We start from the raw sequence: 25,894 nt of genomic DNA on the forward strand, positions 1-25,894 counted from the left end.
GCTCCTTTTTTACATTATCATATTTTAAAAAACTATGATCATAAATGAAACATTTTATACCAGCAGTTTTCTTGTTGGACAATTAATGATAAGATACTGATATAAATTCATCTAAATTTCAGATCTGAAAACCCTATTTGCAGTTGGAAAACAAGTATTGTTTGTTTTACTAGGTTTTTATAATATTTTGGAAATTTTCAGGGCTCAGGTTTGAAAAAATGTGACACAGAGAAATAGACTATATTTTTTGTGGAAAGAAATTTGTTTATGTCAGTATGATATGTAGATATAAAAACAAGTGCCAGAAATTAATAACAACAAAAATGTCTTGACATATACACAATGTGGTATGCAGAGATATAATTGCCCATGTTTTGTCAATTTTGTCAAAGGAACAGCTATTCACTTAGATAAATCTTAAAAATATATTTTAAGGTTTCTTTTTCTATGTTTAATATTCTTTGTTTCCAGCTGCATTGGGTAGTACTTCCAGCAAAGACAATTTCTCCATTATTTTAGAAAGTTACCATGAAAATAAAATTTATTTTATGCTTCTATTAAAGAAGGAGCAGTCACTTGTGGCAGCAATTTTTGAATGTTTTGAAAAGTGAGGAGAAAATGTTTATTTAATATGTCACTTAATTATATTGTAAGGTAGGAATGGAAATGTTTATGGGATCTTCTGTTTCAAGTGTTAAAATAAATTAATTGGCGTTGGTTCTATGTTATGGTGAAATATATATGTAGCAGTATAATTGCCTGACTGGCCTCAAACAGCAAACTGTCTTGAGCCAGTTCTTATTTCTATTTTTTTGAACTGTAGAAAAATTTCAAATTTGGATAGGATTGCTGGGAAGAGTGATATACTGTACTAGGTTATATAACACAATAAATCTCAAGAATGGTCTTATTTGGATCACTTTTTAGAAATATATATACAGAAAATCTGATCATTCAAATTAAGCTTCCAAAGAATGCTTATTTTTATACAGGTAGTTCTATATAAAGGACCATTTTATTGAGTCCAAGAGCCAGTTACCAATTGTTGGAATTTTGATCATGTGACCATGAGGATGCTGTAATGATCATAAAGTGTGAAAAATAGCTGTAAGCCTACTAGCAAAGGAAATAGGAGTTACTGTCAAAAATTCTTTTTAATTTCCACCTCCATATCTTTAGACAAAAGTGAAGAGATAGCAATGGATGCTAATTTAGAAAATGATATGGTGAGGAGTATATAAGGGTACATGTCAGCTGTGCCAACTTTTACTTCAACACTAAAACTATATGTTCAATTTAGAATCTTGACAGTTTTTGAAAAGCATCAATTGCTTGTAGATTTCTAATATGGATATATCACACTAACCTCTAGCATCTATAATATCTTCCTTTTATATTCAGAATTTTGTTCATATAAAAGGCTTCATTAAAGTACCAGATCACTGGATAATAAAATTAGACACAAAAAAATCTAAATTAAATAGCAATTTTATTTAAGCAAACTAGAATGTTAAATTTCCAGCCTTCATTGGCATGGATCAGAGCTATCCATTGAATTGTAAATGTATAAGATTAGTAATAGGAACAGGTGTTATTCCTGTCAAATGAAGAGCTCTACTTTTATGATATGTTAATTCACATAGTTAATAGCTAGCTACATTTGGACTTCCAGTAGAAAGCCTGGAACCATTCTACATTTATGCTTGCTTTCTTAACTAATTTACTGGTTAATTCATTTGTTTTAAGCATTAAAAAAGCAGCTGTCAGAAGTCATGTCTTCAATCATGTCTTATATACTTCCTAGCACTCAGTTATTTTTAAATAAATGCTAAAATCTTGAATTAACTTCTGATCAATAGCAATATAGCAACACTTTCACCCAATAGCTAGGCCTATAGGGTGAAAACATAGAAGCTCTTCTCCCCAAACCCATGAAATCTATACCTCCTGATCCTGTCTTCTGCTCTATTCTAGCTAGGTATCTTAATCCTATTCTATGTGTGCAATAGAAGTCTGCTGAAATCTATATTGCCCATATGTCAATACTATTAATGAATGGTATTGAGCATGCTGAAAAATACAAGCAAGGCTAAAAGGGATGCACTCCTTCATCTAGTTATGAAGAATAGTGACCAATGAACTGTCTATCTCATATCCAAGACTGAATCTCCATTTAAATTTATCCAAATATTATTCACAACCTTCTATAACTGACATCCTACCTCATTCTCAACCACTTTTCTTTAAATATCCATGTTGATTGGTTGAGTGGTGGTTTCTTGAGAAGGGGGCACACCACTGACTTATAAGTCTGGCACTATTGACCCTCTTTATAAGAGGAATTTGCAATCATTTAAACCCAGTACCTTCTTTCTTCACTGTAGGTCAAACCAATCAGGAAGGTGAAGGATTATGCCCACAAATGAGAGTGCTCTTCTCATAGAGGACAGTGGTCACTTCCCCAGAATTTACAATTTTGAACAAATCCCAGATGCCATCCTTATCATTTTAGATTCTAGAAAGCATTTCATTTGTTTTCAGATGGAAGCAGAGTATCATGACTCTCATAGCAATAGCAACAGAACTTAGACTTATATACTGCTTCACAGTGCTTTACAGCCCCCTCTAAGCAGAGTCAGGATATTGCCTCCAACAATCAGGGCCCTCATTTTACCGACCTCAGAATGATGGAAAACTGAATCAACCTTGAGCCAGTGAAAATCAAACTTCCGGCAGTCAGCAGAATTAGCCTGCAGCACTGTATTCTAACCACTGTGCCACCATGGCTGTTCTCATGTCCTTCACTCCCAAGCTGTACATTCATTAAAAAAAAAAAGCGGAGATTGAATGACTAAAATCGAAAGAACTATACTATAGACTGGGGTCCCTAACCTCCAGTCTGTGGACTGGCAAATGAATCACGCATGCTAGAAACCAGGCCACACAAAGAAGCGAAGCCCCATCTACACAGAAAAACCTGTCTCCACAGATCTGGTTCCTGGTGCCCAAAAAAGTCAGGGGCCACTGCTATTGACGTATTTTGCTTGATTCATCTAAATGGTAAACTATAAAGAATGAAAAAATAAAATAAAACTAGCTGCAGATTCTCCCTCTCCCTCCCCCCAAGGCATTTAACATGTAATATATGCAAAGTTCAATAAATATTTATTTGTGATGTTGGAGTAATAATGTTTGTCTAATCGACAAATAAGTATCTCTAGGTCCATCTCAGAGGGTAGACCAAAAACTTAGACTACAATTATAGATGGCAAGCTTTATTATGTTTTGTTCTGTTCTGTGTTAAATCAAAAGGTGAAAGCATCTTAGGTTAATGTAGAACTACAACATATAACTGATCTGGCTAGTAGGTAAAAACATATATTCGGAAACAATCCAATCTATTCTGTTTAAAATCTTCTTGGATGACATCCCATTCTAAAAAGGTCTCCGTATTAGGTTGCTCTGTCAAAATAATTTAAAATCTTTCAACCTAGATTTGTGGTTCTCTGTTGATATTTTACAGGTACATGGTAGATCAGCTCAACCTATTGAACGCCAAATGTTGATTATATTTACTTACATTTAACTAAGATGCCTCTTCCTGCAAAATTTTTACAATTTATTCTGATTAACTAGGAAGGTCTATTTCCAGAGTGGAGCTGACTTTTTCTGTGGTGACCATGAGGTATTAGAATTGGTATTTGCACTTTAAAGAATGCTTTAAAACTTACTTTTTCAAGTTGACCTATAACAATATTTATTTGGTTATTTTTTTTAAAAAAAAATAAGTTCTTTAAAAATCTTGGGTGGCAATTAATAATTTGATGCTACTATGGGATTTGTTGTTTAAAATGCTTCGCTTTTATATACCACCCAAACTTTGATAATGGTATAACTTAAATGGTATAACTTTGATAACTTAAAAGTCAAATAATCTTTTTTTTCTTTCCTTAAAATAGCTGCTGAAAGAAACTGATATTAAAATATACATGCAATGTTAAATCATTAAAACACATCACTGCATTAATTATGAAATAGAAGGAGAAGCAAAGGAACAGAAGTTAATGTTCCATAATTGATCTTAAGTGACAACTTAATCCAATGCTGGTTTAAAAGAGAATTTTCAATTTCTGATGGAATATAGATGAAGCAGCAGCTGACCTTACATAATGCTCTGTCAGGCACTATTGTGGTGTGGTATATACAAGGGTTTTAAAGACTTGATTGATATAGTAATAGCCCTGTAAGTATCTTGTCCTGTCTATATCTTTAGTAGTAATGCTCTGCAATTTGAATTATACTTGGAGGTGAACTGGTAACCCAAGCACTAGATAAAATAAAGGTGCCATGTGATACCCGAGTTGAAAATTTTGAATTGTTTTTAATTCAATTTGAAATAAAATACATTCTAGTAATTACATTAAGGCGATTACTAATATATACAGGATTGTGATCTTGTCAGATTCTACCAAGGTGGAAAGCAATGATTCTACCTCAAAGTAGTGCAAAATAAACTTTATTTATTTATTTATGCAAAATTATATGCTTTAATAAATAGCTGATCATTTAATAATAATCTCCCAAGTCATTCTCATTTTAAAGGAAACTTTAATTGGAGCAAACTTTTTTTGTACAATAATAGGCTTTTTGTACAAAGGATTTTGGTTTTGTCTGGATTTACCCTTGCTACCTTATTCACATCTAATTCCTTTGGGTCAGTTACTAATCTTATTGAAGTGGATCATTAGGAAGATCACAGACCTTCTGAGGGAACCAGTCTTTTCCCCACCACTAGCATCAGTGACAGTAGCATCTATCACATGGTTATTTAACTTCCTTACAGATGGGCTATGCTCAGCTGTCTTGCTTCATACGATCCTTCTTCCTCACCTCGGTGAGCTTGCTAATGTTATCTAGGAAGAAGAAAAACAGATTTCATTTTTCCAACAATCATCTGTCACAACATCTTCATCCACATGCTGCTATGCTTCTGTATCTACTTTTTCTTCTATCGTACAGCATATCCCAGTGGCTAGAAATACGGAGTCTTCTGCGTGCATTGAAAATAGGGTTAAATTCCCCTGAAATTTTACCCTGGCTAAATAAATTTTATAATTGCACCCCCCACCACCATTACCACCACACAAACATATGACAATTAGTTTAGGCAATTTTCCTATTTATTAAATTATCAATTTATTAGTTTAGACTTCACTGAAGTATCCTTTCCCCCCATAAAGGGCTTCCCTTCATTTCTATAACAAATGAAAAGTGTAGGTGCAATGGGATATATTGTGAAGCCACCTTGTACAAGTGACTTTAAAAAAAAGTCTGCTTCTAAAATGAAAAACACCAGATTTGTAGTAAGAAGTTGAAGGGGGGGAAAGTGTTATCCGAGGCAAAAGAGAGAAAGAAAGACTTGCAAATTATGATTAAAAGTATTTTTGGTATAAAATCAGTTCTAAATATTCTCAGGGGAAATAAATAGGAAAACTTTTTTTAAAAAATACACAAGTACCATGAAAATGGAGGACCAAGCACAATGAAGCTCATGAAACAAAATGAATAACAACAACAAAAGCAAAATAATGTTTCTTGGGACATCCAAATTGCACAAAAGAAATAGAAAAGAAATTGAAACATTATTCTATTATCAGGAAATGCATATATTTGCTAGCTATCATTCAACAGGCTAAGCAATCTTGATAAATATTATAATTATAATTATAATAAATATTAGAATACTTTTGTTAAGTCCTGAGCATGGGCGCAAGGAACGGAGACGAGGCATTGAACTGTGACTTCAACTCTTTATTAGTGACTTCAGAACAGAGTAAAATACTTGGGTAGCAGCAGCTCTTTTATAGAGCTGGCTGCTGTCAAAACAACCAATGATTTGAGTTTACCGCTCTAAGAAGCGTCCAATCAGAGGCGACCCGCTGTCAGCCAATCAGATCAGCCAGAAGCGACCAATCACGACTCGCTATTCGCGGGCCAATCAGAAGTGCAGGATTACGAGCCTGCTGTTGAAGTAAAACTATTAGGGTTGTTAATGAACGCGTTAGCTTAGTTCGTAACAACTTTGGCTTTTAGTGGCATATAAAAATAAATTGTTCTCAAGACAAAAGGGTCTATGACATAAATTATTCAGACAAAATGGTGTTTGTATTTCCAAGTTATTTCAAAGTAACCATCCGTAAAAAAACAAGCTATGATTCAAAAATTGTTTACAAGTATGTGTATTTTCTGACCAAAAAGGCAAAATGTTACTAATAGACTATTCCTTGTCAGTTTTTGTGAATTTTCATTCAGAATCCAGAGGTATATACTGTACATACATTCAGAAGAAATATGGACAAGTACAACAACAAATATTAATGACTACTGAATATGTAGGTTAAAGTTTCTTGAAGATAGTCAACTAAAATCAATGGATTAAAGATAATATTGATTCTTGTGGGTCGACTACAATTATTAGTACAGTCAGATCTATTACTTTATAATGCTTTCTTTTGTAATATAAGTTTGGAATCAATCCAATAAATGCAAACTCAATGAAAACTGATTAGAAGGATATATGGCTTATAATTTGGCATATAAGATTTATATTTGTAGCAGATGATAAAATGAATGTCAGTACTGACAGTATTTTACTGAGTTGAACATACATGATTTGAATTCAGACTATTGAAAGCAATGTATCTGCACATTTTTTTAAAAAAACTACGAGTTTAGAAATTAAATTTCTATGAGAATATTTAAAGGATAAGCATCATATTGTTTAAAAAATGTGTATTTTCTACTTTATAGAAAATTGTCTCACATTTCTTGAAGTTCTGAAAAACTACCTTATTTTTGCTAGGTCAAAATCCTGTTGTATGCAAACAAGTAGAAAGTTGCATTATACAATTTTAGACTCTGTCACAAATATGGGGAAATGTTTTAAATAAATGCAATATTGCATATAGTTTCATTTTGTCTTGTACTATAAATGCTTTGGAGTAGAAAGTAATCTAAATCTAGATCTTAAATTCATATACCTAATATACTTTCATTCTGGTCAGCTTTTAGGATGGGAAAGGTTGGTCTAGAATTTGTAGTGATAGAATAAAAATTTATTCCAGTAATCATTTGTTATTCTCAGAAATTTTTATTTAATTTCTAAAGTCAATTCTTCTCCAAATTGTTATAACAATTTGTTAATTTTTAGAATAGATTTGTATATGTATACATAGTAACTATTTAAGTTTTCGTAGATTTTCTTACACGGGAAAAGACCCGAACATGCCAAGACCTGCGTAACTATTTAAGTTTATACTTTTATATTATATACAATATTGAGATTAGAATATTTAAGTTCTCCCCACTATGGAGAATGTACGCAGAAAGTACACATTAAAATAATTTAAATATAATAAATACAATATAAAGTTGTACATATAATTTAATTTTTTAAAGAAATTAAAAAATAATTTATTTTTTAGTTCTTTAAAATGTTTTATTAGCATTACTAAATTAGAGATTGTGAAGATTTTTAACATTGTATTTCTTTCTAAAGTTCATGCTTTTTCTTTACTACTATGAATTTATAGATTTATTTATGTTTGTTTATTTATTTATATATGGAACTTTCTTTCTACACAAGACCCAGTGTGGTTCTAAATTCAAAATTATAAAATTATATAAAAAATACTATTAGAATCAAGAAGAGTTAATATCATTGATTAAAATCAATACCAGGCTTTTTGTTTATTTTAACATTTGGCATACAGATAAAGTGCATGTAAACATGGAAATTGGTATTATGGTCCATATGCCACCCAAGAATCTTTGTTATCTAATCATTTCTCATTTTAAAGTTCACAAATTAACTCCTGGAAAGGAATTAGCAGGTTATGATCTTCATTAGTTGTCCTTCCATTGGTAGGAAAACATTTTCTCTGACATTCCTATAGTTTTCTTGATTTCATAAGTCTCCTAATTTAATATTTCCTGGCAAGAAACTCAAATGTTTCAAACAATCAGAAGAATGATTTATCTGCTGTTCGTTTTAGTTCTCTCTTTGTAAATTCTCCAGCCATCTGGTACTGCCATATTGTAATGTGGTTGGGGAAAGGGTATTCACCAATCCTAATATAATGAATGCAGTTCCATGGAATAATAAAGTATATATATATCATTTAAGATTCAGAGCTTGAATGCAGATGGCCATTTACTGTGATAATTTACTGTAAAATTAGTATAATCTTTTATGGACACATTTGTTTAACTTCAGTTTATAGAATAAATTAAATAGGTGGGTTGCATACAAGACAAGAGATAAACCATCTAGTTTCCAAAGATGTTTATGTTAAAATTGACAACTATTTAATCTATATTTTGTGCAAAGTTGTCATAGCTAAAAGGAAGAACAAAACACTAGCAACCTTTTTGAGATAGTGTCAGGATTCTGGTGATTGCCCTAATTAAATCATGAGTCTCGAGCCAAGCTTCAAAAGAAAGCAAATGGTTTATTAGGAGCAACAGGTCCGGCATTAACCTGTATGAAGCCAACTCTGGCATATGTAATTTACAGTCACCTGTGACCCTGTTTCCCCCTCCCCCCCCGGGTGTCTCATGAATCAGATTCTCCAATGAAGCATGTTCATGGGCTGGGTGTCATCAATCACATTCTTCAATTAAGGATTTTTGCGGGCAGAAGATCCAGTAGCTTAGCTACAATCTTTGTAAAATAAGTGTTACAAACAGGGATGTTAAATATAAATCTCCCTGATTGTTATATCTCACTGTTGGGTGATGACAATGATAACCGAAAACACTGTCTCTGTTTTTATGAAATGTATGAAAAAATTTGCAACAAGGATTTTATATCGATACACACATTGGTTCAGGTTTTGCAGGCCTTCATACACTTCCTTTAAAATACTTTCTTTTTTAAAAAATATTTATGTAATATTATTTTACCATTGGTTGCATTTTTACACCACACAAACTGCTTTGAGCACATTAAAGAAAAATATTTGAGATGTTTCAAGTAAATTAAATAGTAGCTATTGGGGAAAATTGATACATTAAAAAAAATAATCACCCTCTTTAGACCAATAAAAAGCTTGGATGGTGAATTATTAAAAGAACAAGATCCCTTTAAGGCTACCATGAACATCATAATTAATTTGTATTACAGTATCGTCCTCAACGAGGCTCTGATAATGTCTCCAACAAGTCTTCAGACAGTGATGTCAGCGATGTATCAGCAGTCTCGAGAACCAGTAGTGCATCCCGTTTTAGCAGCACTAGTTATATGTCTGTGCAATCAGAAAGGCCAAGAGGAAACAAGAAAATTAGGTAAGTCTGCTTTAATCTTGTCTTCCATGAATTGAGCTGGATCCCAGTACAAATCTCTTCCAGTACACTTGCTGAAGTTTCAGTGTAGGCTTCTGTATTTCTTTACATTCTGAGTCTTTAAAAGTAGGTAAGTTACTTACTTTCAAAACGAACTGTTTACTAAAACTTCACATTAGAGGGCAATTTAAAAGAAATGTTCTGGATTATAATATCAAGTCATATATGGATCTTAATGAGTACATTTCATAAATGTACATCATGGCAGTATAAACCTCACTATCATGTTCCTAAAATAGGCCTCTTCTAAAATCTTCCTCCCCCTCCCCCAGTACTGCTTTAATTCTGTCTGTAGGAGAGACAAAGTGTCTTCCATGTGAACCAGAATACTGTAGAGTTTGTGATGCATTTAAGATAATATTTAATGTTTGTTGTGGTTATAGGTTTTACAAAACCACAGAGCAGTATTTACAGATGTGTATTTATGTACAGCACATGCAGAAAGATCCATAAGTATTTTTGTCCTGCATCTTAAAGAATATCTTTACAGATATTTTTGTCATTTATGTTATTGTCCAGACTTTTTGCCATTTCTGCTCTTGAAAATAGTAAGAGTCTATCTTAATTAGTTCGTAGAATTGGGCTGCATGTTCCCTCCCCCCTCATCATTGCCATTTAGCATTTATTTTGTGGCTGTCCTCCCCCACCTTCAGTTCAATAAATGTTTTGATTCTGTCTAGCTTTCCTAACTGGGTTCTGTCTTCTTTTCCGTTTGATTGCATGCTTCCTCGATTTTTGTTACCTTCGGAAGATCACATGAGGAAAGAAAAGAGGGATGGGAGGAAGGGGATGGGGAAGTATTCCTTGAGAAAGAAGAGGAGGATCAGGAACTGGAGAAAAAATTGGATGAACAAGATGATGAAAAAGGGGAAGGGGAGGAGGTGACAAAGAATGGTGATGAGGAAGATAAAGAAGCAGAAGAGGATGAAGGGGCCCAAGAGGAGATAACTGAGGAAGGAACAGAAACAAGCAATAAAGAGGAATTGCAAAGGAGGTACTCACAGGATGATCTCAGGTAAAATTAGATCTCCATTTATTAGAGAGTTCTATCATTTGCAGTAGCATCTTTGTTTCCTTTTTGTGTCCATCATGAAATTTTACCTTAGTATTTTAATAGTCAACCAAAGTTCTAATTCATTAATTTATTTTACAAAAGAAATTTCAGAAATGTTGCCCATCTTGTATAACAATGGTTCTTAACCTTTTCTTCATCTTTGGTCTCCTTTAAATATCTTTTGTGACCATGGACCATGGCCAAAGACCCCCAACACTTGACTCAAGATTTAAAACATAACATTTCTTCAAGCCTTCGTAGACTCCCTGTGATGACATTGTCCCACCCCAGGGGTCCGTGGACCATAAGTTGAGAACCACTGTTGCATAGTATAGAAATTAAGGCCAACAATTGGTTGATCTTGATTCCCATTAAGCTGGAATTCATGAGAAAAGTATAGAGAGGCCATCTAGTTCTTAGCTTTTTTGTCATTTTAACAGAATTTTGTCATACCAACATATTTCACAATATATAAATATAACATTCTGGAGCTATGCAGATAGGGTTCTTTAGGAAGAATGGATATTGATATGGGTGGCCTTATATGTCATTAATACAAAACATATGAAAAAAACACAATATATTTTTCTTTATTTTTGTTCTCATAAAAGAATAATTTTATCAGTAAGGATAATAATGGGTTACTCAAGCCATCTATTATTTAATGTATGTGCAGAATCTTGTGGAAACTGAAGGAATATACTATAAAATTCTATTCTTATCTGGCGGGGACATACTGTGATCAATAATTATTAATTCTATTATTAGTATTATATATTTTAGAGCTTTCAGAAATAGGGATATTATTACAGGTTTTGTTTTCTGAACATGAGCCTCTTCACAAAATCACAGAATCATAGATCCCCTAGGAAGCCATTTAGGCATTGAATCCAAAACCACATTAAGTGCAGTAATTAAAACTGAAATATCTTGGATGCTTGAATGGATCTATTGAAAATAAACCAACAATCTCTCTGGGTAACTGGTTCAACTGTTCAATTGGATTTGACTGTTTTTTCTCCTAACTTTTAATTGGGAACTTTTTCTGTAATTGAAGTACGGTATTTGGTGTTCTGCAATCTGTTATAATTTCTTCTGTGACATTCTTTCAGATATTTGGAGGATGTTAACATAACTCTCTTGTTCTTCAGATTTTCCTTAAAAGGTTCAGTTAAGAAATGTGATTTGGGAAATAGATTTTTATAGGTGAAACCTAAAATTGTGTCTGGATTTTTTTTTTAGCCACACCATTCGACTGCAATCACAAAATATTTTTCAAATATTAATGATAAGCCAAATATCTCTTGTCCTATACCTGATTTATTTTTCCTAAGTGAAAACTTCGATTACATCTCAGTCTGTTGCTATCATTCATTTTTCCAACTTATCAAGATCATTTTAAATTTTACTTCTATCTTTTAGGCTACTAACTGTCCCACCCAGGTTTATGTCTTCTACCGATTTCATAGCTAGTATTTTCAGCTTTTTATCCAAGTCATTAATAAAGGTGTTGTAGAATATTGGGTTCAAGTGTGAACATGGTTACATCCAGTTGGTATCTATCTCCTTTCAGATTCATGAAAAACCATGTCTGAGAACTTTTTCAGATCACACAGGCAAAATACAAACTTTTCTTTTGCTACTGAATTTCTTTATATGTTTTATTAATTTTTTTATGGCATCCCATCACAAATGGTGACAACAATTAAAATAGTGGGGGAACAGCGCAATGGGAGTGGTTGATTAATAACAGGTCCCACCTCCTTTCCACTGTCCCCCATCCTCCCCATGTGTCCTTAGTTTTTATGTCTGATTTTAACTTTCTATGTTTTAATTGTATATGTAACTGTAAGACACCCAGAGTTACCCTGTGGTAAGATGGGCAGCAAATAAAATAATAATAAAATAAAATAAAGTAAATAAAATAGAATAATAAAATAAAATAAATTATTAAAATAAAATATTAAAATTAAATAAGATAACATAAAATAAAATAAAATAAAATAAAATATATAAAATGTACCGTTCTGCTCTTATCTCTTTTCCTCTCTTTCTCCATTAGTAGAGAATTTGTTGGGTGTTGTTTTTATTCAGAACAAAATCTCTGAGATATGAGAATTGGCTGTAGAAATAATTGGAAAGGAATTCATAATGCAGGTATTGGGAATTTAAAAGCAGAGCATGGCCATTGGACAGCATGAGGGAGAAAAGAAATGAGCAAAGGTATAAAGGAAAATTTTGAAGGCATATATATATATATATATATGGATCTTTAGTTATTCGGGTTTTCTCTCGCGTAAGATTCAAAGTATCTAGGCAACGTTTGGCGAGGTCCCACTCGCCATCTTCAGGCTGGTGCTTTGGCTTAGTGCCAGTGCAAGCAGCTGGCACTAAGCCAGCACCAGCCTGAAGATGGCGAGTGGGACCTCGCCAAGCGTTGCCTAGATACTTCCGAATCTTAGCGTGGAAACCAATAACAAAGATCCACATACAAATACCCGCGAGAACCTCAGAAAACACACACACATATATATATATATATATATATATATATATATATATATATATATATATATATATATATATATGCCTTCAAAATTTTCCTTTATACCTATATATATATATATATATATATATATATATATATATATATATAGGTATAAGGAAAATTTTGAAGGCATATATATATATATATATATATATATATATATATATATATATATATATATATATATATATATATATATATATATATATATATATATATATATATATATATATATATGCCTTCATATATATATATATGGCCAAGTATTTCTCAGGAGACAAAAGGCCATAAGAATCCAGACAGCAGGAAAATGCAGGAGCAGAAAAGTTTCAGCCTAGAAAAAGATCACTCAGTCAGTGCACAGGGGGGAAAAAACCCTGCAAAATTGTTACACATATTCTGTTTTGCATGATTTTCATTCACTGTAATTCCAGAGCAATTTTTAAAGTGTAAAATATTATGTAGTCTTGTCTTCCTATGTTCTACATTTATATTTATTGGATATGGTTTGCAACTTTTAAAATAATAATTCATATGCATGTTTTGAGCAAAATCTGGAGAACTGGAGTTTCAAGGATAATTTTGTTTCATAGTTTTGGAAATTGAGATTAAAGTCTAATATCCATAGATGAGATTAGTTTAGACAACAGGCACGAAAACAAAATTGGACGCACATCTATCTTCAGTTGATCTTGGCATAATACTCCCTCCTCTTTGAGACATAAAGCATTTGATAAAAAACTACTGCTGGTTGCCAGAAAACTTATAATGTAAGCTTTATTGGAAAAAAAATTCACATTTGACGCATATGTGAAATATGTTAGTGAACTGTTTTTCTCTCCAAGCACAATGCAACCATACTTCTTTTTAATATTTTTTTAAAGAAAATTTCCTTGAGAGAAAACAAATGGCAAGAGTTAAGAACTCTTTGTCTTGCACTAGTCTTCTGTTTCAAAAGATCCCTGTAATGGTGACATTATATAGCAGAACATTGCAGGAAAAAATATATAATAAAATGTTGCAGAAAAGTAAAAGTTTTTCCCTCTTCTGTTCAATCATCTCTAATTCTTAGAAACTTCCTAGAGAAATCCATGCAGTTTTCTTGGTGAGGTTTTTCAGAAATGGCTTGTGATTGTGTGCTTCCTAGGGCTGAGAATGTGTGACAGGGCCAAGATCACCCAGTTGGCTTTGTGCCTAAAATGGGGCTAGAGCTCTCAGACACAGTGTTCTTCCCCTACACAAACTGGCTCTCAATCAGTGGTGTATTAACCATTAAGCAGACTAAGCAGGTGCTTAGGGCACCACAAAGTTGAGAATTATGGCTTCGTTTGTACAGTATGTGCCAAAGGAGGGGGGCACCAAGATTTGTCAGTTAAGGGCACCAGTGAGCCTTAATCTGCCACTGCTCTCAGTCTATAATAGAATATGCTGAAAAATGAACAATACCCTTGTCAATGGACAAGCACTCTTGTAAACCTAAAACAGTAATACAAATCACTTCCTAATTTTGATTACCGTATTTGTAAAAAGACAAAAATAGGATATGTTTAATTAGGAGTACTAACTCATAATTACTAATTTTACTAACTTCTCCCAAGGTTTTTCTAGTTATTTCAAGCCTCTCCATGCCCTATTTTAAATCCATTATCAGAGTCATTGTTTTTAGTCGTTGTTATATACAACAATATATGTATTAGTTTTTAACTCCCGTCATAGTTGCTTATTACAGAAATATTTTCCACAAGCTTTCAATTTATTTAATAATATTGCTCAGCAGTATATCATGTTAGCTACTTGTATTATGATTTTGCTTATTTCATGTATTTTTGATGGTTTGTTGCCTTAAATTTAAAGCATAGTGAAAATGGTTTTTAAATTTTTATGTCATTTTTATCCTCCAATTTCATTGATTCAGCTGAATTTTTATGTTCAGTTTAGCTTAATATACAGTATTTCTCTTATAGGAAGCTTTGGTGTGTGTGTGTGTGTGTGTGCATGTGTATATGTATGTGTGTGTGTAAAATCTAAAATTATAAATATAATTGAGCTACATAAATATTCACTATAACAATTCTGAATGACAATGAATTAAATATTGTTTCTATTATAGGTTGGGGTGTTAAGGAAATGCAACTTTTTAACTGTGTTTTACACTCTTAAATACACTAAGTCTGCAAGTCTGCAACAGAATTCAAACTACTCATTTCAGTGTAGGTCTAGTGTACTTGTGCATATTCATATTAGCATGTTTTTCAGATCATCCTTATCTTTACACACTCTCTCTGCATGTAAAAGTCTATTAAAGATAATCAGAATATTAACCGATTTGTTTGATATAGATTCTGCCTTTCTTGCAGGAGGTCAAGAGAACAAACATACACAGCCTCCTCTTGTTTTTCCCACAAAAGTACACAACAATTCAATTAATAATGCAACACAATTTGCATATATGTACACCAAATTGAATTTTTGTCAATCCTTTATTAAATCTTCATCTCCGAGGGCCTGGACTAGAGATATTTGAGCAAAATAATGAAATATTTTATCCGAGATTGTTCATTGAGACATGCCAAGATAAATGTAATAAAAATAATGTGCAGTTATTCAGCTGTTTATAAGAATACTAACTTTCTGTGAGGCATGAAAAGTATTTCTAAGCTGCAGCAATTTAGACTACAGATTAGGATGCACATTATATGATTGAATATGCATATAATGTTTAAAAATTACTTTCATGGATAATGTATTTATTTTGTTAGTCTTTTTCACCCTTTTTCACCTCAGCCCTCCCTGGGAAGTCTTTGCAAAGAAATACCCCTTTGCAGGAGTATGATTGCTTTGTGCTTCACTTCTGGGCAGAACCAGCTTCATACAGTTCAGCAGCTAGACTGGGCATGCCTCATTAGCAGCTGGAGCAAGAAATATGGCAACAATGCTCAGCTGGGTGGCAGGTGGACAAAAGGCCACTGATGGGAACAGATAGGTAGACGTGGGAGTTGCAACGACCCTGTAGTTGTATGTGCAGAAGGACTGGCAAGTGCCCAAACTTTGATCACATGACTGCAGGCACACTGCAAAAGCCAGAACTTCACAACATCCCTTTATTCAGCACCATAGTGACTTTGAACTGTCACTGAATGAATGGTCATAAGCCAAAGACTACATGCACGTCATCAGTGTATAACCGATATTCATATATAAGAACAATACACTATAAAAGCATACATGTTGTATTTCTTATATGGTTATAATATTACTGTTTAGTGTATCATAATAGCAATGCCAGAGCTTTTCAGTCAAATTTACAAATAAGTTTTGTAATGAGACAAAACAATAACAACAAAGTTATTGTACAATCAACTACAAAGAATATTTTCAACTTTGATGACAAACCAATGTCTGTGTGCATTAATTGCTCCTCCCACAAGTCATTCCAAACCTTCAGTCTGAAACCTTCTTTTACGGTCTTCTTATTTATTTATGTATTTATGTATTTATTTATTTATTTATTTTTTCCTTTTATGGCATTGTCTATCCATCTCCTGGCTGACAGTGTTTTCACATCTAAAATGCAAAGCAGACAGATTGGCGCTTCAGGACAGAACATAACTAAAAGCACCAGCATCAGTGGGGAGATGTATACCCTAGAGAAGAACGATGGCAGCCAATCTGATACAGCAGTGGGCACTGTGGGTGCAGGTGGCAAAAAACGGCGATCCAGTATTGGTGCTAAAATGGTAGCTATCGTGGGACTTTCACGGAAAAGCAGGAGCACCTCACAACTCAGCCAAACTGGTAGGATTAAAATTCCAGTTCCCATTCTTTTGTTGTGCGTGAACCTTAAGCTTATAATCTACATTTTTGAGTGAGGTTTAATGTAGTTCAGAATGTTTATGATTTATGAAAATGATTGTTCAGCATTTCTTTAGCACTACGGCAGTATTGGGGCTAAATGCAAATCTGAAGGTCTAAATTTAGAAAAGGAAGAAATGTTCTCTATTCATTGCCATTAGATGTAATGCACTGCTATAATGAATGCTTTATAAGAGTGTTTGCAGCATATTTCGAAACAAAAATGTTTATATACAAAAACAAAGTTTACAAACAAAAGCAAAAAATATATTTATAAATAATCCCTTTTCATCCAGTTTATTGTTAACACAGATTAATATTTAACTTCTGCTAAATATTAAAGGTGTTAGTTTATTTTTTAAACTTGTTTTTTAGCATGAATATTTAATTTTCAAATACAATGCCAAAGCAAATAATATAATGTATAAATCAATGTTACAAAATGGTCTATGAATTAAATAATCAAAGTAACTCTACAAAACATTTTAATTGAAAAAGTTCTCTGTAGGACACTGTTGCTTAATAAAGCATAATTGAGGTTTTTCCTACTTGATGTGCAAAGTTATATAACAATCTGAAATGGAGTTTTAAATAGCAATACTTTTCTTTGAAGTGTCAGGATGCAGTTATGGTGCCTTAATAAGTGCAGAAAATGAGGACGGTGACCTCGACAGAAATATGCAGGCAAAGAGGGCTGAAGCATTTTTTAAGCTCTGGAAAACAGGATAATATTTGGAAGAGACTTAAGCAAAGGTCTTCCTTATCTGCTACATTCACTAGAATATAAGGGGGTAACAATTACATTATATAGATAAAGCACAAAATATGTATACTTGACAAATTTTCAGAATGTTTCATTTTCTCTAGTTATTAGTTCCTTCTATTCTTTTCTGTATCTTCCTGAAACTTTGTATATACTTTTATGCATGTATCTCCTAGACTTTTCCTTTTCTAATTCTTCCTTTCTATTACTGTAATTCATGCATTTTGTCCCATATATTATTAATATAAATATTCTGTATAGATTGCTCTGCAATTTTAGAGAATTATATTTCAATGTCTGAGAAGTGCTAGTACTGAATAATAGCAGCATTGCAACTCACATCAAATATTGATTCATAACTTGTATTATTTACAAGCCTGTATCAGAAGATGAGAATATGTCATTGTTAGCAAAGAAGTATTGAAAAAATCCTTTTGTTTTTATTAGTTTTTAACAGCAACTTTAATAAGCACTTGTGTGGTTTGCACATTTATATATGGAGTTGGTTTACCACAGACACAAGAATATAATGGAGGAACCAGTCATTTAAATTGAATGAGTTATACTATATTCTATTTGCTTTATATCAGATGGAATGGGAGGAATAATTATTCTCATCCCTGCTAAAAGTTTTGTGGTCTTTTAAGGGGAATGGTATTAGAATTGTGTCTCTCCTTTGCAATTCTTATTTAGAGTTTTTATTTGAGTCTTAGAATGATAGGATAGATTTATCAAAAGATTTCAGAATCTTTATATTTAAATGCCATAATTCAGAAATGTATTTCTTTTGTCTCTTAAAGAAACGAATTAGTTTGCTTTAGATTTCTGATATCCAATTCTTATATGTGAACCTGAACGTATTGTAACAGTTTATATTTACTATATTTGCCGGAGACAGTTCCCCCCTCCCCAAATAATTTATCTATAAAATGGGATGGTGAAGGATTACCTTAGATTTGTTAGGAGTATAGTTAGCAATAGCAATAGCCCTTAGATTTATATACCGCTTTGCAGTGCTTTACAGCCCTCTTTAAGCAGTTTACCCCCAACAATTTGGGTCCTAATTTTACCCACCTTGGAAGGATGGAAGGCTGAGTTAACCTTGAGCCTGGTGAGATTTGAACTGCCAAATTGCAGGCAATCGGCAGTCAGCAGAAGTAGCCTGCAGTACTGCACTCTAACCATTGTGCCACTGTGGCAGTTAGGTAGGCAGATGATACTTTCTTTTTCATCTTCCTGGGTTTATTGGTTGGGGATCATACTAAATTGAGAATTATATAAGATAGATGTTTAAATATACTATCCATATGTTCTGGGTAACAGGGTAACAATTACGTATTTATATTTCTTGTTCCAAAAGTCTCCAGGGCCATTTTGGAGGATATTTCTGGAGTTCTGAGGGATGGGATAGCTTTCTTAACCATCTACAAAGCTTAAGCCATTAACCCTTAAAATGCAAAGCGTCCTTAGGAGGGAAAAATAAAGCTTCTAAAAAAATTTCTCCTTGTAAACAATGAGATACGCTCAGGGCCTTTAAAGGAAAGACATCTTGCTATACTTTTTAAACTTTCTATAGTAAGAAATCACACCAAAAGAAATTTTTGATTTTACTATAGAATATTTATTTATCAAAATTTTATTCATGGATGCTATACTGTTCCCTAATGAAACATTTAATGAGGCCATTTGAATATAAACTGAAAAACATTCCCTTTCTATAATAATAACTTGGTAACTTTATCAAGCATTCCTTATGGCATAAAATTAGAGGAGGTGAAACAAGATCAACAGCAGCAGGGGAGAAAAATTACCTTACAAATTACTACCAATAAACATGAAGATCCAGAGCAAGATTATTTGGAAGACTAATAGGAGAAATGGACTAGCTTGTACTAACTGAAAGGTAACTCCAGCAATAGAAATGCAGAGAGAACAAACAAGAGAAAATTAAAGTAGGTAGTTTCAGTCAGGAATAGTGAGGGAGAAGAGATTGCCTCAGTGGTCCCTGTCTTGTGCAATGCTTCGAGTCTTCCTGTCCTACTTCTTAGCATCCATAAAGGAAAAGGTCATCTGACCACCTGGGACATGATATCATCACTGTTCTGCTCTTATCTAAGTAAACATTCAAGAAGAGATGTCATTGACCTCTTATCTTGTGGGGGGGGGAGGAATCTGAAGACCTCTGGATGGAAGAGAATAGATTTCAGTTGAACACAAGCCGTACAGTTACTGCTATTGTTTATACATTGCAGTTCTCAATTAATACTAATGTTATCTCTGGACAGGCAAGTTCTACTTCTGAAGGAGTATATTTGTGGTCTGGGAACTTACTGGATTCACAGCTTTCTGAGCAGCAAGCGAAAGCAGTGGTTACAGAGACAATTGAACACTTCCCATTTGTGCAACTTTACCTGACAATAATAACAGCCACATTGCCACCACTATTGCAATGTGGCCCACAAATTTATATTATTTATATTTATTTATTTATATTCCATATTGTTCTGACCCAGGCTTAGCAGAATCAAGAAACAGACTCCTTGTCCTGAAAAACCTCCTCTTTATTTAGTTACTGCGAATTCATGGCATTCACACACAGAAAAGTCCTGGAAATAATCCTTCCAAGGATTAAATGCAAGAACAGACCTTATTAGTCCTTGGATAATTGCCAGGCCGAGGGCTTCCAGTCACAAACCTGTAAATGAATTCCTGGCAAGGAGTCTCAGAGACACAAAACACGATAAGCAAATCTTCATAATAATAAGCGAACTAATTGTCTCCTGCAACCACCACTCTCCTTTTGCTTCTATTTATTCCCCAGAGCGGGGTCATTCAGTGTCCATGTGTGCCTTTCTTTCCGAGTTGGCCCCTGTTCCTTAGTTGCTCTCCTCTCCTGACAGCTCTGTGCATGTGCGCATCTGGAACAGGCTCCAGCTGTTCTTCTTTCCCACTTACCTCTGACTCTGTAGGTAGCTGGGAAATGTCGGATGGCCCTGCCCCTACCTCTGCTTCCGATGCAGAGCATCCATCAGATTCTTCCCCAGACTCCAGGACTTGCCCACATTTCTCCCCAATCTCCTTATCATCTGAGTCTGCCGCCAGCTCCGCTTTGTACACAATGCTTTAAAGTCTACTCAGAAATTACATTTAGTCCTGGATACAACACTGGATGCTGCATGCATGTTACACCTATGCTGAAGGACTTTTGTGGACTACCAGGTGGTTTCTAGGTACAGTTAAAGTGCTTATTCTATAAACTTGCTTATGGCTTGGCATCTGGGTACCTGTAGAACACTGAGGTATTCCAACAGGTGGAAACTGTCCCTAGTTCCCAATTCTTGGAAATGAAGGCAAGAAATTCTACTTTTCAATAGTAGCACCAATCCTTTGGAACAATTTCCTGGTGGAGATCAATCTATTTTCCTTCTTGAAGCTGCTAAAGAAGGATGCTGAAAACCAAATTATTCCAGAGATAATTCTAACTAACAGGTGTTTTAGCTATCTTTTATTTGTAGAGTTGCATTATTGTTATTTCTTAATGTTATTCTTATCTTTGTTTACTTGAACTTTGTGGTTTATTTTGTTATAAAAACATTTACTGCATTTCAAAATTTAACATGGATGTATTAATGTTTCCATGTCATGGAAGTTGCCGAGAATTCCTTGAATTGTATCAGTATAGAAATGACATAAACAAATTACTGTATATACTCGAGTATAAGCCTAGTTTTTCAGCCCAATTTTTGTGCTGAAAAAATCCCCTCGGCTTATACTCGAGTCAGATTCCCTCTGAAAAAAAAATGGTGTGGAGTCGCGGCCTCCGGCGGCAGCGACTCCCAACAGCCCAACCGGGAAGGGAAAGGAAAAAGCGCTTTGCCTTTCCTTCCCGAGGCGGCGGGACTGGGGCGCCGGCGGTAGTGACTCCTGACTCAGGGGGCCTCCGAGGGAGGGGAAGAGAGTGACTCCTGCCTCCGCTGTCATCATCATCTTCTTCTTTTGGGTTAGTGAATCAATTAAACCTTTCAAGATAGTGAGATCGTTTCCCAAATTAATTATTTTTATTTTTGAAATTTACCAGTAGCTGCTGCATTTCCACCCTCGGCTTATACTCGAGTCAATAAGTTTTCCCAGTTTTTTTGTGTAAAATTAGGTGCCTCGGCTTATATTCGGGTCGACTTATACTCGAGTATATACGGTAATAGTGCATTGTTGTTGTTTTTAGGAACAGTTCAAACAAACATTCTTGATCAGGAGCAGCTTCTGAAAAGTCTTTTCATGCAAGGAATGGTAAACCTAAAGTGGTTCCTGACAAATCTGAGTTTGATTTGGGAAAGAAAATGAGGAAGCAGCTTCAACTGTCTACATTTTATTATTTGTTTTCAGAGTTGTGATGGCCTAAATAGATGTCTTTATTTTCAAACAATGAGTTAAGAAAAAATAACTCATATAAAAATTATTCAAATATGTTGTTGGTTTTTGTACTTCTCTTTCTGCTTCTGTTATTGGCAGGGACAGATACAGGAAATTCAAGATGACAAAGTCCTGCTGATGTTAAATGGAAATGTGCTAGTTCTTCTTATTTTTATTTATAAAACATAGCTGCAGGAACTTTATGAATTATGACCCACATGGAAGTATGTGGATCATACTTCGTAAAGTCCCTGCAGCTATATTTGTGTACTTTCATAGTAACAACAAAATTCAGCTTTCTACAAAGCTTCCTGAAAGTCACTGGAGTCTCCAGAGGTTAAATAAATTCTTTTGCATAATTCATAGATTTATTTATCAAGCTTTTCTCCAGAAGCACAAAACAAATTATACAGGGATTGCCTTTTGCTTTAGGATTATATATGACTTATAACCATTTATTTGTCTGTTGACTGTTTGGAGTTACAATAGTACTGAAAAAAGTGACTTATGACCAGCTTTCACACTTAAGACCATTGCAGCATCCCCATGGTCACGTGATCAAAATTTGGGCACTTGGCAACTGGCATGTATTTAAATTTGGGAGCATGTGATGCGATCACCATGTGTAACTTTCCCACCTGGCTTCCAACATGCAAAGTTAATGGGAGAAGTCAGATTCACTTAATAGTCACATGATTTGCAGTGATTCACTTAATAACTGTGGCTAAAAAAGGTGGGTACGTAAAATGGGGGTACAGCTCATTTAAAAACTGTTTTATTTATTTATTTATTTATTTGATTTGCCAATTGTTTACAAGATAATAAGTATAAGTGTATACATAGTTGTGAATACATGAAATGGGTACATATAAGAAAAATAAAAGAATAAGAGAAACAATAGGACAGGGACGGTAGGCACGATGGTGCGCTTATGCACGCCCCTACATTTGCTTAGCAATGGAAATTTTGAGCTCAATTGTGGTCCAAAGTCAAGGACTACCTGTACTGGCTTGGGCCAAAGAATTCAGATTCTTGCCAGAGGTAGCATTCAGCAGGTTCTGACAAATTCTGGAGAACCGGTAGCAGAAATTTGGAGTAGTTCGGAGAACTGGCAAATACCACCTCTGACTGGCCCCCCACCTCCATCTATTCTCTGCCTCTTGAGTCCCAGCTGATCGTCTGGGTCTTCTTTTGTTGCCCTGCACAAGGGAACGAAGCTGGAAATCAGGTTAGTGGGGTGAGGAGGGAATGGGATTTTGCAGTAGCCTTCACCCAGGAGTAGGGAGGGAATGAAGATTTTGCAGTATCCTTCCCCTGCCACCAAGACATGCCACACCCACCAAGCCATGCCCAAAGAACCAGTAGTAAAAAAATTTGAAACCCACCACTGATTCTTGCTTCAAATGTAAACAGTTTTTGATTATTTTTTGCTCCAAAATGATAGGGAAGATATCTCTTCTGTGAATACTGTTGGTATTGTTATGGTTAATAAACTGAATTACTACCAGATGGTGACAGCTTTGCAACACAGAAACTTGTTTGAGTAATGGTTACGTCATACAAGGATGCAACTTGTATTGGGCATAGAGCCATGGCAACCTCTGCTTCTCTGTCGAAATAGCCATTCTTTACTTCCCTGCAAGAACTCCCTGAAGAAGGTGAAGTGCAGCAGTGTAGAGGAGCAAATGGATAGCAGAAGATACTTTCCCGAAGATACTGTTCAATGTTTCAGCAGAGCAGTCAGGAAGACAGGTTCCCAAACACCTAGCAGCCTGGGTGGACTGTGGCTTGTTCTGCAAATCTCACAAGGTTGAGTGGTATGATGGCCTGGTGGATGAGAACATTGCCACTATCAAGAGTGGGGCACTAAAGAGGGTGCATTATTCATGGAGAGCCTTGGATATGTTTCTTTTCTGCAAGGTGACACACTGATGTGGAGGGTGGCTGGTGACAGTGGTAATACTTTCATTCCTACTGCTTTCACCACTAAATATGAATGTGTTACTATGAAGAATGTTGTGAAAATAGCAGCTTAAAAATAATAATAAATAAATACCCTTCATTAAAACAGAACTACATTGATTTTAATTTAAGAAATTGCCATCTCTTCTGTTTTAATGGTAGCCTAGTAATGCAAAATATCTGAAATATTTTGGTAAGCATTAATACACACTTGGCATAAACAAACTTAACATTCATTGACAAGAGTGAGTATACCATCATGTTCTATCGAGCTTCTTATGCCTGGGCTAGCATATACAGATTTTTTTTCAGTTGATGAAGATGGCATCCTATATAGTGGATGTTGAAATCATGCAGTGACTGAAAGGTTGCAAAAATGAAGTGACCAAAGAGATGGAAGACTGAATTCCTATGATCAATCAAATGAAATGTTTATTGTCAATGCACAACATGTGTACACTGAAATTGAAAATATGAGCTATCTGTTTGAGTTTATAGTTAAAATGAATCACTGCATTTTACTTATATCACTTGCACAACCGTGTACTAGGAACATAGGAAACTGTCTTATACTGACTGAGATCCTTTGTCAGCATCTCCTGACATCTCCTGAGAGAGAATGAGTATCCCAAAGACATCCAAATTGTGTTTTATAACCTCCTTAAATATTAAGAAAAAGTATGCCTTACAGATTTCTGGAGAGGTAATTCCAGAGGGGTGGTACTACTATTGAAAAGTAGTAGTAGTAGTAGTAGTACTAGTACTAGTAGTAGTAGTAGTACTTCTTCCTTGCATGTCATATGCAAGATGAACCTGCTATAGAACACACAAACAGGATATTGAGATAAGTGGCACATAAAGAACAAACATTCTACTTGGAATAAGTAGCTTTACAGTTATTGGAATGCAAAGTGAGATAGGACTTTATAGCTCAAAGTTGTCACTTTGTGGTGTATCCAGAAGCCTGATGGTAACCATTGTAGAGTCCATAACCCTGGTGTTATATGTGAATAGCAGAGGACTCATCTGCCAACAAGTCGTCTTCTGTAATTTTTATCAACTGAACCTTTTGAGTAGTCTTTGAATACAGTCCCACATAGAATGCAATGTAGAGATTGGTTCTGGTACTATATTTGTGTATTAATTTAGTTTTCATTGAAGTGTACAGACAAGTTTTATAAAAAAGCTTGAAAATTAGCTTGCAATACATAATTAATCTAAAAACCTACCTTCCTTGTTTATTCCGGTGGCATGTGACATAGCTATTGTGGATGGAATTTGCTGTTATAAAAAAAAAGAATTATATTTATACGTGTAAGGGGTTATTGATCAAGACGGTATTATATCAGTGAATGGTAAAAGCAAATTAAAAGAAATATTTCTTCACCTGCGGCTGTTAATATAATGTATAAAAGGTGCATTTTAATTCTCCCTATTTCTGACACAGAATACAGAGATGTGATGATTGCTTTGATTACATCAATTTGTAAATTTAACATTGTAAATTGAGAAGTAAGTTAGATGTAAAGGAATATTTTTTTTCATTTTTTTATCTTTAAACTAAAACTAGATTATCCTGAGATTGTTTCTCTGTGAACGCTTACTTTGCAGACATCAGTTTGCAATCCATATCATGATGACTATTATATATGATGATATGTGATAATTATAGCCTAGGACTAAAATGCTCTCGCTAATTTGTATTTTGTAGTTTAAAATCTCTCTCCCCTCCCTTCTCTCTCTCTCACTTTTAAGCATTATGTAGACACTGCTAACGATCAAGGGCAGTCCTACTGCTGTGTCCATGAATTATATCTTTTCCCTTACATTCACTAAGGGAATGCCAGTATAACCTTCTGTTCTTCCTTATTGTATAGTTCCAAAATCAAACATTCTTTGCAAT

The 25,894-nt window shown here is 34.2% G+C and overlaps 1 protein-coding gene across 3 annotated transcripts in view; it reads left to right on the forward strand.

The window, feature by feature from the left end:
- RIMS2 (regulating synaptic membrane exocytosis 2) overlaps nt 1-25,894 on the forward strand; it is a 286,641-nt gene that overhangs the window by 239,088 nt on the left and 21,659 nt on the right. The window contains exons 31-33 of one of the 3 annotated variants that reach the window (XM_087962082.1): nt 9,185-9,345; nt 10,154-10,417; nt 16,558-16,799. In XM_087962082.1, the coding sequence (XP_087818208.1) occupies nt 9,185-9,345; nt 10,154-10,417; nt 16,558-16,799 (667 nt within the window). Of the gene's footprint in view, nt 1-9,163; nt 9,346-10,153; nt 10,418-16,557; nt 16,800-25,894 lie in introns of those variants that run through there. The other 2 variants (XM_087962081.1, XM_026689948.2) reach the window with 2 other exon arrangements.

Source organism: Notechis scutatus, chromosome 3 (assembly GCF_049901735.1).
Source record: "Notechis scutatus isolate UNSWTSFEM ecotype Mainland chromosome 3, rNotScu1.2, whole genome shotgun sequence".
Lineage (NCBI taxonomy): Eukaryota > Metazoa > Chordata > Lepidosauria > Squamata > Elapidae > Notechis > Notechis scutatus.